The sequence below is a fragment of the Pistacia vera genome, unplaced genomic scaffold (assembly GCF_008641045.1).
Source record: "Pistacia vera cultivar Batoury unplaced genomic scaffold, PisVer_v2 Contig201, whole genome shotgun sequence".
Taxonomy (NCBI): Eukaryota; Viridiplantae; Streptophyta; class Magnoliopsida; order Sapindales; family Anacardiaceae; genus Pistacia; species Pistacia vera.
Genome location: NW_022196004.1, coordinates 511,083 through 527,924, shown reverse-complemented (window position 1 = coordinate 527,924; position 16,842 = coordinate 511,083). Strand labels below are relative to the sequence as shown.

Here is a 16,842-nt window from a genome sequence, read left to right as displayed (position 1 = left end):
AATCTCAAGTAACATATAAGTCATAACACATTACCTATGCGCTTATAAATCATGCATATACGACATAATATTCAAAAATCACATATAGGACTGAAAATGAAACTGTAAACATGTTTCAAACTGATAGTTTAACCTTTTTTTTTTTTTTAGAACAGACACCAAATGCACCTTTATACACTATATGTGTATATTAAAAAAAAAGGAAAAGAGTTAATTATATGATAAAGTCTCATTCTAAATAAATATATATTCCATTCAACAATTAATAAGCCAACACCAACATTTCCCGTTACCAAACTCTGCATAATATGATTTTCCCACCCTTCAACATAGCCGAACACCAACTCTCTCTATAGTGCCACCACACCCAAATCAAGCAGCCACAACATCAAATTTCATGAGACAGACTATACATATATTTAAATAACATGCAGCATGAAAGCTTATTAGTTTGGAACAAGATCTAATTCATTATCACCAAAATTTGCTCAGCGAAACATGCAAGATAAGTTTTAGCAAATAAAACACTTAACTCAAGATTTTGCACCAAAACATTATAATAGAATAGATAACTTGACATGAAACCGGAATTAAGTTTTTTTTTAAAACACTTTTTGGTTAAACCACTCACTCTTCTATCCTATAATTGGCTGCCTGTTACAGTGCTTAGATTCGACTCCCACGTTCAGAATGTAGAGCTGTGTTTCATGAACAACATATCCGAAAATCAGCACGATCGGACAGCGAATGAGCTCCAGATCACGATTTGATGATGCACTGTTCACAGACTTAAACTAATAACTCTCCCTTTCTCTTTGTTCTTCTCTCTTCTCTCACTCTATCTCTCGGCCAAACCACTCTTTCTTCTCTTCTCTCCCTTTTTTTGGCTTTCTTTTCTTTCTCCTTTCTCTCCTCTCTTCTTTCTTTCTTCTCCTCTCGTTTTCTTCTTCTTCCTTTGGGCGAACTGCCCAGTTCCCTTCTCCTTTTAAACAAACACTTTTCTAAAATTTATTTCTGCCCCCCAATTCCTCTAAATTTCAGTTTAACCCAGCCACATAAGCTTTCCTTAGCAAAAATGTCCAAATTTTTCCCTCTTGATACATGCAAACCCATCAGGATTTATTTCTTCGATTTCACCCCCTTAACACAGCTTTAAAAACTGACAGAAATACCCCTATCTTACCACAATACCAAAAAAAATCAAATAAATAAAAATAAAATAAAATAAAAAATTAATTAACTTAAATACAATTCATGATCTAACTAAAATCAGGAATGGGGTTTTACAGTGGTCCTAGTGAAATTGATATACACAAACTTGGATTTCATGAAAAGCAGCAGTTGATTGATAGGTTGGTGAAGATTGCTGAAACTGATAACGAGCAGTTCCTCTTGAAGCTCAAGAACCGCATCGATAGGTAAGATTTTTCTCCTTATTATTAATTATTTCTTTTTCTTTACAAAGAATAGCTCTATCAATTCTGGTTTTATTCTGAGAATTTAGTGTCGTTTTTCTTTGTCCCGTGATTTTTTGTTATCAGAGTTGGAATTGAGCTTCCGAAAATTGAGGTTCGGTTCGAGCATGTGAACGTGGAGGGAGACACATATGTGGGAAGTAGAGCTTTGCCTACATTCATTAACTTCTTTCACAACATAATTGAGGTAAAAGCTTAGAGATCATTTGAATCATTAATATTGTAAAATTATCTATGTATCTTTTTTTCTGCTAAAGTTTTGACTAACATGTTACTTTATTTGTGACTATGGTTTGAAGGGTTTCTTGACTTCTGCCAATATTCTTAAAACTAGAAAGAAACATTTGCAAATTCTTCAGGATGTCAGTGGAATTATTAGACCAGGAAGGTGAGTACTGAGAACAGAACTATGCAGATTTGGAATATTTGGGAATTCATTTCTCATTCAGTACATTGGTTTGTTGCAGAATGACATTGCTTTTGGGTCCTCCGGCCGCTGGAAAGACAACCCTATTGTTAGCATTGGCGGTGAAGCTTGATTCCAGTCTGCAGGTGAATCTATGTGGTTAAAGCTTAAATTTTTTTATCGTATTTATTGACTATTTTGGTTAATATTTCTAATTTGAGAAGTGAAATCTCTCCTGCAGAGTTCTGGGAGGGTGACATATAATGGCCATGAGATGCATGAGTTTGTATCCCAGAGAACTGCTGCTTATATTGGTCAACATGATGTCCACATAGGAGAAATGACTGTGAGGGAAACCTTGGCCTTCTCTGCAAGATGCCAAGGAGTCGGAACACGTTACGGTTAGTTTCATGGATAGATTTATTCTTTACAACTTTTAACTATGAATTTTAGAATGTAGTCTGATGATTTTTAAGTAGTTTTAGCATAACTGATAGATTACTCCTTTTGTGAAAATGAAGAGATGTTATCCGAGTTGTCAAGAAGAGAAAAAGGATCAAATATTAAGCCTGACCCTGATATTGATGTCTTCATGAAGGTGAGAGAAGCTGAAATTTGTTTCAGATAATATTTCCTGAATTATTCTTGATATTTTGTGCTTAGTTAGTTGCACTCAAGGTTATTGAGTTTCTTATTTTTCTCGGTCAATTCTAATGTCACAGGCGGCAGCAACCGCAGGCGAAGAAGCCAGTATGATCACTGATTATATTCTAAAGGTAATTAACATAATGAATGATTATCACTCAAGAACAAGTAACATAATTTCACTAGTATAATTACTCTCCCTCTTAAATTTACAGACTGTGCAAAAAAATCCGATATCCGGTATCCGATCCGTAAAAATCGGATATCCGAAAATTTGGATCGGATACGGATCGTTATTTTAAAAAATCCGAATATTCGGATCGGACATCGGATCGGAAATGTTAAAAATTCGGATATCCGAATCCGATCCGGATTTTACAAAACTATGTTGTTTTGACTTTTGAGTGTACCAACTAACAATAAGTCAATAACCCTAAGTCTAACACAATGTCACAATTAACTCAAATTCAATTACTCAACTCTGTCTCTCTTACTCGTCTCAGTCTCTCTCGGCTCTCGCCGGAACTCGGAAGTCGGAAGCCTGTCTCTCACTGTCTCTCACTCTCAGTCTCTCTCGCTGGAACATGGCAACACGCAGACGCAGTCACGCACAGCACAGACCTCACACACTCTCTGTCTCTCTCACTCTCAGAGTCTCAGTCTCTCTCGGCTCTCGCTGGCCGCTGCCTCGCTGGAACACGCAGTCACGCACAGTCGCACAGACCTCACAGTCACTCAAACTCTTAGACCAGATCTCAGCTCAGTCTCTCACTCAGTCACTCTCTCTCGCTCAACTCTCTCGGTCTCTTTCGCTCGAACACGCACAGCGGCCAGTGTCTCTTGCTCAACTTTGTCAGATCTCAGTCTCTCTGACGATTGAAGCCCCAAATCGATCGTAAGTTAATTTCTTTAGAATTTAGAGTTGCTGAATTTTGTTCACGTCATATATCCCTGAGGCTACAATAAATATTGAATCTACAAATTTGACTACAATAAAACTTTGTTTTTATAATTTAATCTTTATCACCGAAAAAAGTATCTGGGTATTGTAGTTTGACCCCTAAATCTAATCCACTGGAGAATTTTCCTGGCTTTGTTTATTGTGGAAGGAAGCATGGTTGGTGATAGAAAAGTGGAAAAGGAATATTATGAGAAACTGAAAATGTTTTAATTTGGTTTGTTTGAGATGAATTGCTTGCTTGCTTCACCGAAAGGTGAAGTGCTGACTGCTGAGATAGTGAGATAGGAACAAGTTGAGTGGAGGCAAATGAGGTTTGATTCTTGTTTCCTCATTCCCATTTCTGTTTTTTCTCTCGAAGCAAGCAATAATGAAGTAGTTTGACCGTATTTGGTTATGTCTACTAATCAACATCTTTGCCATCATCTGGCTTTTGTTCTGTACTTTCTCCAACTGTTATGATAGAACTGATGATAGTTCAAAAATGACATTGCTTTCTCTCATATATTATATATTCATCCATGAATTGTAATGTCCTCATTGTTTCTGAGGGCTTGGAATAAGAGGCCTTGGATTAAAATAGCTGGAAAAAAAATTAACAGTAACGTTTTTATTTCATTTTCTGTCAAAATCTGTAAATATTTCGTTTCTAAAGGATGATCTGCAGATGTTCTTACTATGGTGTTTGGTTCGTGGCCATAGGTTCTCACGTTTCTGGGTCGAGGTGCTCCGAAGGAAGTAATTGAAAATGTGGAGTTGTATCAGCTACAAGTTCCAGACCAAGCAAAAATGCTGTGTACATAAAGCTCATATGAAACACATTCAAAGAATTAAATGTTTGGACAACATAAGTTAAATGTTTTGTGCTTCATGTTAATTTTTTTAGATACTTTTATCATGTAATTGTAAGGGAATTATAATTTTAATTTTATTTCTAGAATTATTTGATTTTAAAAAGAAAATTGTTAAATTCGGATCACATTCGGATATCTGGTTATCTGATCCGAATAATCGGATTTCCGGATATCCGCATAATTCGGATCAGATTCGGATCAGAGTATAGTCTGATCCAAAAATTCGGATCGGATCAGAAAATACCATATTCGGATCGGATATCCGGATTTGCACACCCCTAGATTTTAGGACTGGAAGTCTGTGCTGATACCTTGGTGGGTGATGAAATGGTTAGAGGTATCTCAGGAGGAAAAAAGAAGCGAGCTACAACAGGTAACTGTTGGTTTTTAGAGCTGGAGAATACTAAGGAAAGAGGGCCAAAGCAGACGTGAGAGAGAGCTGTAAAGAGAGAAAATCTGAACTGAAATTTTGCTCTGTTTTTCATTCACAAAGCAGGGGTAGTTTTTATACAAGAACTTGCTACTGTTCCATCTAACACTCCAACTAATGCAAGTACAAGCGTATCAAAATACATCATTTTATCAACCTAATTCACCTAAACACATCACTAAAATATTTTCTAAAACAATAACAAAAAAAACTGCAACTTCACACACAACACCATTTCAAACCGTGGTGCCAAAAACTTGCAACTCCCACCGTGTGTTGACTTCATCATTTCCAGCAAGATATCATCATCTTCAACAGTAACACTAAACTTTATTAATTCATTTAAATTGAATACATAGATAAAATTGTTCTTTCCGTTTAAATTAAAGCATATAAACATTTTTGGTTCTTTAATCTTAGGCGAAATGCTTGTTGGACCCGCGAATGCACTGTTCATGGATGAGATATCTACTGGTTTGGACAGCTCAACAACTTTCCAAATTGTGAATTGTATCAGGCAAAGCATTCACATCCTTGATTGTACCGCTCTGATCTCTCTCCTCCAGCCAGCACCGGAGACTTACGATCTCTTCGATGACATTATCCTTCTATCTGAAGGTCAAATTGTCTACCAGGGTCCTCGAGAACAAGTCCTAGAGTTTTTTGAATCCATGGGGTTCAAATGTCCTGAAAGGAAAGGTGTGGCTGACTTCTTGCAAGAAGTATGTGCTAATGGAGGTCTTTTTGCGTGTTTGTTTCCTTTATTTATGTACAATTGGACATGTAAAGGGTCATATTGAATCTTCATTAATATTGAAATGTTGCAGGTAACGTCAGGGAAAGATCAGCAGCAGTATTGGACAAGTAAAGATGAGCCTTACAGGTTTATAACAGTAAAGGAATTCTCTGATGCATTTCAATCATTCCATGTGGGTCGGAAACTTGGTGATGAGCTTGCAACTCCATTTGATAAGAGGAAGAGCCACCCTGCAGCTTTGACTACAAAAACATATGGTGTCAGCAAGAAGGAATTGTTAAAAGCTTGCTTCTCTAGAGAATTTTTGCTGATGAAGAGGAACTCATTTGTTTACTACTTCAAGCTTGGCCAAGTGGGTATTACTATTTCCGATAAATATTCCTGAATTATTCTGATATTTTTGTGCTTAGTTAGTTGCACTCAAGGTTTTTGAGTTTCTTATTTTTCTGGTCAATTCTAGTCCAGAGGCGGCAGCAACCGCAGGCGAAGAAGCCAGTATGATCACTGATTATATTCTAAAGGTAATTAACTATGAATGATTATCACTCAGAACAGTAACATAATTTCACTAGTATATTACTCTCCCTCTTAAATTTCAACTGTGCAAAAAAATCCGATATCCGTTATCCATCCGTAAAAATCGGATATCCAAAATTTGGATCGGATACGGATCGTTATTTTAAAAAATCCGAATATTCGGATCGGACATCGCTGGAAATGTTAAAAATTCGGATATCCGAATCCGATCCGGATTTTACAAAACTATGTTGTTTTGATTTTTGAGTGTACCAACTAACAATAAGTCAATAACCCTAAGTCTAACACAATGTCACAATTAACTCAAATTCAATTACTCAACTCTGTCTCTCTTACTCGTCTCAGTCTCTCTCGGCTCTCGCCGGAACTCGGAAGTCAAGCCTGTCTCCACTGTCTCTCACTCTCAGTCTCTCTCGCTGGAACATGGCAACACGCAGACGCAGTCACGCACAGCACAGACCTCACACTCTCTGTCTCTCTCACTCTCAGAGTCTCAGTCTCTCTCGGCTCTCGCTGGCCGCTGCCTCGCTGGAACACGCAGTCACGCACAGTCGCACAGACCTCACAGTCACTCAAACTCTTAGACCAGATCTCAGCTCAGTCTCTCACTCAGTCACTCTCTCTCGCTCACTCTCCTCGGTCTCTTTCGCTCGACACAGCACAGCGGCCAGTGTCTCTGCTCAACTTTGTCCAGATATCAGTCCTCGAGTTGTCAAGAAGAGAGAAAGCGGCAAATATTAAGCCTGATCCTGATATTGATGTCTACATGAAGGTGAGAGAAGTTGAAATTTGTTTTAAAGAGATGTTTTCATTCCAATCAAAGAAGATCAAAACAACAATTTTTCTTTAATGTTTTCCTATGACTTGATGTCATATTAGATAAACTTTAGAATGTTCAATTCCTGCCATATTTAGCCATTTTTTTGTGAATTGGTCTTTGTAATTTGTGTCAGGTTAGCAAATTGGATTCTGAGTAGAGTCATATTTGTAAGCATTGAGTTGTACATATCGTGATTAAGTTTCTTATATTTCCGTGTCAATTCCCATGTCACAGGCAGCAGCAACAGAAGGCCAAGAAGCCAGCGTGATTACTGATTATATTATAAAGGTAAAATCATTGTTAAATCACTCTTACAATAATTTTTAAGTATTATCAAGAACAGGTAACATAATATCACTAGTTTAATTACTCTCCCTCATAAATTTACAGATTTTAGGACTGGAAGTCTGTGCTGATACTATGGTAGGTGATGAAATGTTTAGAGGTATCTCAGGAGGACAAAAGAAGCGAGTTACAACAGGTAATTGTTGAACTTCCTTATTTCATTTATGTTGTAGAGATAGATAACAATTTTCTATCAGTTATTCAAGCATATAACCTTTTTAAATGATAAAATTATAGGTGAAATGCTGGTTGGACCAGCGAATGCACTGTTCATGGATGAGATATCAACTGGTTTGGACAGCTCAACAACCTTCCAAATTGTGAATTGTCTAAGGCAGTCTGTTCACATCTTGGATGGAACCGCTGTGGTCTCCCTCCTACAGCCAGCACCAGAGACTTATAATCTCTTTGATGACATTATCCTTCTATCTGATGGTCAGATTGTGTACCAGGGTCCCCGTGAACAAGTGCTAGAATTTTTTGAATCCATGGGCTTCAGATGTCCCGAAAGAAAAGGCGTCGCTGATTTCTTGCAAGAAGTATGTGTTGATAGAGCTATTTTTAAATTTATTATTATTATTTTTTTTCAATCAATATGAAAATGAAAGATGAGGCTCACATGTAACGTGTAATATTCAATGACATGTTGCAGGTGACATCAAAGAAAGATCAGCAACAGTATTGGGCACGTAGAGATGAGCCTTACAGGTTTATTACAGTCAAGGAATTTTCTGATGCATTTCAATCATTCCACGTGGGTCGGAAAATTGGCAATGAACTTGGAGTTCCATTTGATAAGACAAAGAGCCACCCAGCTGCTTTGACTACCGAAACATATGGTGTTAGCAAGAAGGAGCTGTGGAAAGCTAACGTATCAAGAGAAATTTTGCTGATGAAGAGGAATTCTTTTGTCTACAAATTCAAGCTCACACAAGTGTGTACAATCTTCATTTTGAATTGTTTTTTAATATCTTACTTATGTAGTCATAATAACTTAATGTTTTTTTTTTCTGCAACTAGCTTACGGCAATGGCTCTGCTTACTTGTACAATCTTCTTTCGAACCAAGATGACCCGAGATAATCAAAATGATGGAACAATTTTTACGGGCGCCATGTTCTTCACTGTTATTATGGTCATGTTCAATGGAATGGCAGAGATTTCTATGACCATAGCTAAGCTTCCTGTTTTTTACAAGCAAAGAGACCTCCGTTTCTATCCTTCTTGGGCATATGCTCTTCCCACATGGATTCTCAAGATCCCCATCTCAGTGATTGAGGTTGCTGTTTGGGTTGCCATAGCCTATTATGTAGTTGGTTTTGATCCCAACGCTGGCAGGTAAGAAGATAAAGAAAATGATGAATTTGCTGGAAATGTTTGTTCTATTAATTCAACAGATAAGTAAATAAGGTCAACTGTTCATTGCAGGTTTTTTAAACAGTACTTAGTGCTCTTGCTAGTTAACCAGATGTCTTCTGGAATGTTCCGATCAATTGCTGCAATGGGCAGGAACATGATAGTTGCTAATACATTTGGATCATTTGCATTGCTCCTGCTTTTTGCATTGAGTGGATTTATCCTTTCAAGAGGTATAAAAAATACCCTCTTTTTGATAAAACAATTAGTATCTTACAAATCAAAGTTTAAATATAACATTTTTTCTTTTTCTGTTTAATAACGCAGCTGACATCAAGAAATGGTGGATATGGGCTTACTGGTGTTCACCTTTGATGTATGCGCAGAATGCAATAGTGGTTAATGAGTTTCTTGGACATAGTTGGAATAAAGTAATGCATTTAATGACTTTTTTTTTTTGTATTTGTATTTGTATTTGTCTATTGATAATATTCTAATGTCATAACTTCTTTCATTTAAAAGTTTGATCCAGCTTCAAATGGGACACTAGGAGTTGCAGTTCTGAAGTCTCGCTCATTCTTCACAGAAGCATATTGGTATTGGATAGGAATTGGGGGACTAGTTGGTTTCGTGCTACTGTTAAACGTCATTTTCACTTTGGCTCTCACTTATCTCAACCGTGCGTATTTTTACCTTCTTTACTTTAATTCATTCTGAAATTGAGAAAATATGACCTAATTTCGAGCAAATATGTGCAGCATTCAATAAGCCTCAGACTATTGTACCAGACGAATCTAAAAGTGATGAGCCTGAAAACAGCACTGGAGGAGCCATTCAGTTACAAACCTATGGAAGTAGCTCAAGTCACAGAGCTCACTCAGGTGAGAATTCTCATTTACATGTTTGTGTGTGTATATCTGTGATGTTTATACTGTATATGCCTTTTCAGTGACAAATTTTAATTGACATGCAGAGAGAGAAGATGTCATTAGGAGGAGATCAAATTCCTCTGCTTTTTCTGCATCCATGTCAGAGGCTGTTCGTCTCAAGAAAAGAGGAATGGTTCTTCCATTTGAACCACATTCCATCACCTTTGATGACATTACATACTCAGTTGACATGCCACCGGTAAATTAAGTTTTGCAAGCAATACATATCTGCAAAAGTTTGGATGATATATATTGTCTCCAGCAATTTAGTCCAGACATGATGACCACTTGATTTAATATAACTTTGCAGGAAATGAAAGTTCAAGGTGTTGCTGAAGACAAATTGGTGCTTCTGAAAGGTGTGAGTGGTGCTTTTAGGCCTGGTGTTCTTACTGCTTTGATGGGTGTAAGTGGTGCTGGTAAAACCACTCTGATGGATGTATTGGCTGGTAGAAAAACTGGCGGATACATCGATGGGACCATCACAATTTCTGGGTACCCAAAGAAGCAAGAAACGTTTGCTCGCATTGCAGGATACTGTGAGCAAAATGACATCCACTCTCCTCATGTAACTGTATACGAGTCTTTGACCTATTCCGCTTGGCTCCGTTTACCCTCTGAAGTGGATTCCAACACTAGAAAGGTAGGTAAAATGAAATTGCTGTTGTGTTTCCAGCTTATTGTTTCTCTCTGTCTCTTTTTCTATAGAGCTTAAACATATTAGTCACTATCAACATCTTCAAGTTGAATAAATTGTTGATAATACTAATTATAATTTCACTGGTGGTTTGCAGATGTTCATCGACGAAGTCATGGACCTTGTGGAATTAACTCCATTGAGAAACGCACTAGTTGGTTTGCCTGGTGAAAATGGTCTGTCAACTGAGCAGCGCAAGAGGCTTACCATAGCAGTTGAGCTCGTAGCAAACCCATCAATCATATTTATGGATGAGCCAACTTCAGGTCTAGATGCAAGAGCTGCTGCAATTGTTATGAGAACAGTTAGGAACACTGTGGACACAGGAAGAACGGTGGTTTGCACCATCCATCAGCCAAGCATTGACATATTTGAAGCCTTTGATGAGGTGAGTAATTTTAACTCACATAGTGGTTACGGTTTCTTTTGGATTCTGTTCTATCCCATGAGTATGATACATTAAACATGTCATTGCAGCTATTCCTATTGAAGAGAGGAGGAGAAGAAATTTATGCTGGGCCTTTGGGTCGCCATTCTAGACATCTGATAAAGTATTTTGAGGTATGAAGTGATGAATATTCTCAAATAACAAGTAATGCAAGTTTTAACTCAAATTACATTATAATATTAACTAATGCATTTATTTTCGTGCAGGATATTCAAGGAGTTAGTAAAATTACGGATGGTTACAATCCAGCTACTTGGATGTTGGAAGTTACTTCTATGTCTCAAGAAGTAGTTTTGGGTGTTGATTTTGCTGAAATCTATAAAAATTCAGAACTGTACAGGTTGGTTTATGTTAAACTGCTAGTCTACGTCACTCAACCAATATATATCACCTCTGTGCCAAGCACTGAAGATGACTAATCTAGCTTTTCTATTGTTATTAGCTTAAATTTATTGCTGATGTATATCATGTGTTTCAGGAGAAACAAGGCACTCATTAAAGATTTAAGCAGGCCTGTTCCAGGATCAAAGGACATCTATTTCCCTACTCAATATTCACAATCGTTCTTGATCCAGTGTGTGGCTTGCTTATGGAAACAACGTTGGTCATACTGGCGTAATCCATCATACACAGCCGTCAGATTTCTGTTCACAACCTTTATAGCTTTGATATTTGGGACAATGTTCTGGGACTTGGGCATGAAAACGTGAGTTATAACACTATGCATATCCATAATTTGAAGTCTTGTATTTTCCTCCACCCTTTAATCTTCATTTTGAAATTTTAAATCACAGGAAAACTAGACAAGATCTGTTTAATGCAATGGGTTCCATGTATGCTGCTGTTATCTTCCTTGGTGTCCAAAATGCTGCAGCTGTACAGCCAGTTGTGGCGGTTGAAAGGACAGTGTTTTACCGAGAAAGAGCCGCTGGAATGTATTCAGCTGTGCCGTACGCCTTTGGGCAGGTATTGGTTTTTAACATGTTACATCTTTCACATGTAAGTGTCTTTGTGAACTTCAATATGGAATTTAACTTAATATCGTGTTTTGCAGATTGTGGTTGAGCTTCCTTATATATTTGCTCAAGCTGCAGTCTATGGCGTCATAGTGTATGCAATGATTGGATTCGAATGGGATGCTGCTAAGTTCTTTTGGTACTTATTCTTCATGTACTTCTCATTACTATACTTCACCTTCTACGGCATGATGGCTGTGGCTATGACACCAAACCACCACATCTCCGGCATTGTTTCCTCTGCATTTTACGGAATATGGAACGGCTTTTCAGGTTTCATCATCCCAAGATCTGTAAGTATTACCTGCCCTCATTCATTCAAACACTACCTTCCCTCTGCTCACACATATCTGATCACCAACTAACTCTCTCCTTTCATTTTATTCCTTAACTTGCTCGATAACAGAGAATTCCAATATGGTGGAGATGGTACTACTGGGCATGCCCTGTCTCTTGGACTTTGTACGGGTTGGTTGTGTCACAGTTCGGAGATCTTCAGGATATACTCCAAGAAAATGGTGGCGTAGAACAAACAGTGGAACAGTTTTTGAGAGAATTTTTCGGTTTCAGGCGTGATTTTCTTGGAGTAGTTGCAGTCGTTGTTGTTGCATTCACAGTTCTGTTTGCACTAATCTTTGCAGCAGGAATCAAGGTATTAAATTTCCAGAGAAGATAGAAATTTAATCCCACTTTTTGTATTAGTATTTTCTTCATTGTCACCTTTTGTATAGTGTTCTGTCAATGTGTCACTTTTAGTGGCAAATTTGTATAAGTTTCAATAGTTGTAATTTACTGTAAGCTGCTGGACCAAATTAAAGAATAATGTACACACTTTTTTTATTATGATTCCATTGATGAAGTAATTGAAGAAACTATGATCCATTTTGTCAAAACCACAATATTTCCTCTTTTTTCCTGATTTATTTCTGGAGTTTGAGTTTGAATTGAATGTTCACCAAAACAAAGTTACTCGTATGTGTAATAAGAGAAATTTAGTGAAGAAAATATTACATTCAATTAATAAAAAGATAATAATAATATTAATGAAGTATGTTAAGAACACATTAAAAGGACATGGTTATACATAAATTTTCCAACTTCATAGTCAGTTTATTACGTCACTCATTATATCATCTCATTTAATGGCTTATTGAAGAGAGGTTAACTGACTTCTTTCCACCCAAAAAATGATTTGACGATGCTTTCCCATTTTCGAGCGTTTAAAATACCACTTTCCCACCCAAACCACAAACTTTGCTAATAATTTTCTTTAAATACAGTACTATTAATTGCAAAGATGAAAATCCCCTACCAAATTTCAATCCTTAATTGCCAATTATCGTAGATCAAACTTTCACACACGATTCTGATTAACTCCAACCACCACAATCCGTCCTTCTACCACCAAATGAATCACCGGCCATCTCTCTTCAATAACCCTAACAATTTGGATCATGACAGCTCTCCAATCGTCGGCAACCGTGGTTTAATTCTTTTGTTGAATAGTCGACGTCCGATGAATGGTGAACAACCACGGTCTAGGATCATGGAGCTTTTAAAGAGGAGGTGTCGTTGATACTATAGGTGGCTTCAGGTGGAATTTTCGGCAACCAAATCGGTCGGAATTAGGCCTGGAAGTTCAACGGTCATGCGAACAAAAAACCAACGGTGGCTAGCGATTGGCATGCTCGGTGTGGTGGGAAAGTGAGGGGTTTTGTGAGTGAAGGATGGAGTGCTATCATGGTCCAGATTGTTAGGGTTATCGAGGAGGGATGGTTGATGATTCGTTTGGTGGTAGAAGGTCCGTTGTAGTGGTCAGAGTCGACCAAAATCATGCGCGAAAGTTTGATTTGCAATGGCTGGCGATTAGGGATTGAAATTTGTAGGGGTATTTTCGTCTTTGCAATCAATATTGCTTTATTTAAAGGAAATTATTAACAAAGTTTGTGTTTTGGGTGGGAAAGTGTCATTAAGTCATTTTTTGGATGGGAAAAAGTCGTTAACTCTATTAGAAAATCAACTAAATTTTAATTGAGTTTATTTATTTATTTTTTAAAATGGGGGTATTGTTAAACAAACTAACATGATTTAAGTGTTCTAATTAAATTATGGGGTTTTTCTCAACCTCAAAGGTTTAATCAAATAACAAATTTCTCCTTAGATTTTAGAAATAACATAAATTCTCTTGCCGTAAGTGAGCCGTTAATTTATCACATGATGTTTAATAAATATCTATTATATTGTCTCTTGTTGTTCATTTTAATACCAAAAATGTAAGAATTTCTCCTACTATTATATTTTAGGAAAGTTTTTGTTACTTAATTATAAGAGTAATACTACAAATACAACATTTTTTTATAACATTTTTTATACAATATTATGTGGTAAAGTATGATTAATTGATTTTAAATTAAAATTAAACTTTTACCTAAACATCTTTTATCACATAATATTGTATAAAAAATATTATACGAGAATATTATATGTATAGTATTATTCTAATTATATATTTAGGAAGATTATTCTATTACTTTTATGGAAAGCACGTATACAACTGGTCAACTATTGAATATTATCATAATATTATAAAGAATTTTAACAATTGAGTAATAAATAACCCACGTCTTCTAGAAGAAAAGTTATTATATTGTAATTATTGTTTATACTTTAGGATATTGTAAAAATAGAAAAATAAAAATTCTCATAAGCAAAAGGAATTACAATATAACTTCTATAAATTAATAATTTTGGGATCATATAAATTCTATTAATTAAAAAAAGTATTAATTAATCGATAAATTAATATTATTAATTTATAAAATGTATTTAGGATTTGATAAACATACATTTAATCAATTAAAAATTCATTGTATTTTATCAGTGTAAGCAATTGAATATGAATTAATCAACTAAATATATATTAAAACATTAATTTAAATTTATTATACTTATATACTTAATTAAATAATTTTTTTTATATATAATAAACTCAGTGTACCTATATACTTAATTAAATAATATTCATTATATATAATTACATTAATTTAATTAAATGTATTCAACAAAAAAATATGCGTGCATAATTTAATTGAATTAAATGTATCAACAACACTTTATAATTTTTTATTGCAATTCAAGAATTCAACCCCAAAACTTCTAAATGCAATGAAAAAAATTAGAGATAAGATCTAACAAGATTTAAATTTCAAGAAAAAACAAGTAACAATAAAGAAATGTTTTGAAAATCAGACTAGACCTTAACCCGGTCAAAGGTTTAGTTATAGTTTGATCGGTCTGACCGATTAAACCGTCATTTTAACAGGTGGTCTGAAAGTTTGAAATCTTGCAAAAACACCCCTCAAATATACGTTTCACTCCGTACAGGTTTGAAATCTAGCAAATACATCCCTACGATCTGTTTGGGTTTTGACTTTTCTGACCAAATTTCGGCTGATTCCGTCGGCCAAAATTCAATTCGACACCACCACCTTAAATAACCGTCCTCCACTCTATAAAAACCCAGAACTTGGTAGTCCCCCGTTTGTCGGTCATGACTTGCTAACATCGTCACAATTGGGTTGATTTTTCTGACCAAATTCTAGCATCAAAATTCAATCCAACACCACCACCGAAACCACCAGCCTCCACTCTACAAAACCCATCTAACCTTGGCACTTGGTAACCCCTTGTTCGCCGGTCGTGACTCGCGTATTGGGTTGATGTTTCTAGCCAAATTCTGGCTGATTCTACCATCCAAAATTCAATTTGACACCACCTCTTGAACCACCAGCCTCCACTTTACAAAACTCCTCTAACCCCGGCACTTGGTAACCCCTTGTTCATTGACGGTGAGATTAGGGATTTGGGTAAACAGTAAAATTGGAAATTAGGATCGAAGAGGACATCGGTCGACGGTCGGACCGATCTGACCAGCCGATTTAACTTGGTTTTCAGAACATTGCGATAGTCATATTTTAATCAAATATCATAGTCAATTAGCAAATTATATATTTATAATATGAATAGGACCACAAAGTTATGTAGAGTTTTCCAGAAAAGTATAATTTTATTAATTTACCAAAATTGTTAATTTAACTATATATATATAATAAATGTTATTAATTTATGGAGTACTGGTTTATAGAGATTGTGTTGTATATTACTTTATAGATATGGTTTCCTCAACAATATTCCAACGTTTTGTAAACGGAAATGATACAGTCATCGAAGGTTATACATCGAATTTATGCACCGAATGACGTGACAAAATTCTGATCGTCAATTAATATTAAGTTAAAATTAATAAACGGTTAGGATTTTGCTACGTTATTCGGTGCACTGCTTCGGTGACTGTAGCATTACTTTATTGTAAAAATGAAAGCGTTAAAAGATTAACCCCTTAGTTTGATGCAGTAATAAATTTTTTTTTGAGATTTTTAAAATTCATTAAAAACTTTTACAGCTGTATAATTTGTTTATGAAAAATGGGTTAAATACTTAAATTTAGTGAAATAAATTTAAAAAGTCAACTAATTTCAATTGGGTTTATTTAAACAAACATGATTGATTATTTAATAATTCTACTTCTTTTATTTGGAAAGTACGTAAAGCTATTGAATTTTATTTTAACACTATTAGAAAGAATCTTAACAATTGGATAATAAAAAAAAAAAAAATCCCGATCCTCTAGAAGAGAAGTTATTACGCTTTTATATAATTATTGTTTAAGGTTTTCTTCCATCTCGAGGTTTAATCAAATAGCAAAACTCTTTAATATTTCAAAAATAACTTTAATTATAAGTAAAAGACATGTTCTCACCCAAGGTTTTGCTAATCCCCCAGTTCCCACCCAAAAACTAATACCACTAGCAATTTTTAGGCTCGTGCATGCGTGTTGAGGGTGTTAATATTATACCGCTCTTGACGAATATATTAATAAATTACTTTTTAACCCTAACTTTGTAGAATTAAATTAAATATATTACTTTCAATTTTATTTCAATAACACCCTCTTCTTCAACGTTCATATCATCCCCATGTCCAAACACCCAACTAGAGGTAGCGGTGGACCGTGCCGACTTAAAAATTGAAGGCCCATCATGCCACGGATTGGGCCGTGCCAAGGCCCACAAAAATTCGTGTCTTGTCGTGCCATGTCGGCCTACCAAAT

General features: G+C 35.8%; 2 protein-coding genes across 2 annotated transcripts; both read left to right on the top strand.

The window, feature by feature from the left end:
• Nucleotides 1-1,275: 1,275 nt before the first annotated feature.
• On the top strand, nt 1,276-6,803 carry LOC116128687 (pleiotropic drug resistance protein 1-like). The gene is made up of 12 exons (XM_031414442.1): nt 1,276-1,418; nt 1,542-1,662; nt 1,775-1,863; nt 1,943-2,027; nt 2,123-2,282; nt 2,403-2,479; nt 2,604-2,657; nt 4,621-4,711; nt 5,189-5,490; nt 5,596-5,877; nt 5,936-6,046; nt 6,408-6,803. The coding sequence occupies exons 1-12, from the start codon at nt 1,276-1,278 to the stop codon at nt 6,801-6,803; spliced, it is 1,911 nt and encodes a 636-aa protein (XP_031270302.1).
• On the top strand, nt 6,774-12,520 carry LOC116128699 (pleiotropic drug resistance protein 1-like). Its single transcript, XM_031414454.1, has 19 exons — nt 6,774-6,834; nt 7,117-7,170; nt 7,273-7,363; nt 7,465-7,766; nt 7,880-8,161; nt 8,248-8,564; nt 8,655-8,815; nt 8,910-9,013; nt 9,105-9,261; nt 9,341-9,463; nt 9,556-9,710; nt 9,822-10,154; nt 10,306-10,596; nt 10,686-10,769; nt 10,863-10,996; nt 11,135-11,362; nt 11,451-11,622; nt 11,711-11,965; nt 12,079-12,520. Exons 1-19 carry the CDS (start codon nt 6,829-6,831, stop codon nt 12,346-12,348), a joined length of 3,519 nt encoding a protein of 1,172 aa, XP_031270314.1. The 5' UTR covers nt 6,774-6,828; the 3' UTR covers nt 12,349-12,520.
• The last annotated feature ends 4,322 nt before the right edge of the window (nt 12,521-16,842 follow it).

Coding starts and splice junctions, on each gene's coding strand:
- LOC116128687 (XM_031414442.1), top strand. CDS start 1,276: ATGGGGTTTTACAGTGGTCCTAGTGAAATTGATATACACAAACTTGGA. Junction 1,663..1,774: donor TCTTTCACAACATAATTGAG/GTAAAAGCTTAG, acceptor TATGGTTTGAAG/GGTTTCTTGACTTCTGCCAA. Junction 2,283..2,402: donor AGGAGTCGGAACACGTTACG/GTTAGTTTCATG, acceptor GTGAAAATGAAG/AGATGTTATCCGAGTTGTCA.
- LOC116128699 (XM_031414454.1), top strand. Junction 10,770..10,862: donor ATCTGATAAAGTATTTTGAG/GTATGAAGTGAT, acceptor ATTTTCGTGCAG/GATATTCAAGGAGTTAGTAA. Junction 11,966..12,078: donor GTTTCATCATCCCAAGATCT/GTAAGTATTACC, acceptor GCTCGATAACAG/AGAATTCCAATATGGTGGAG.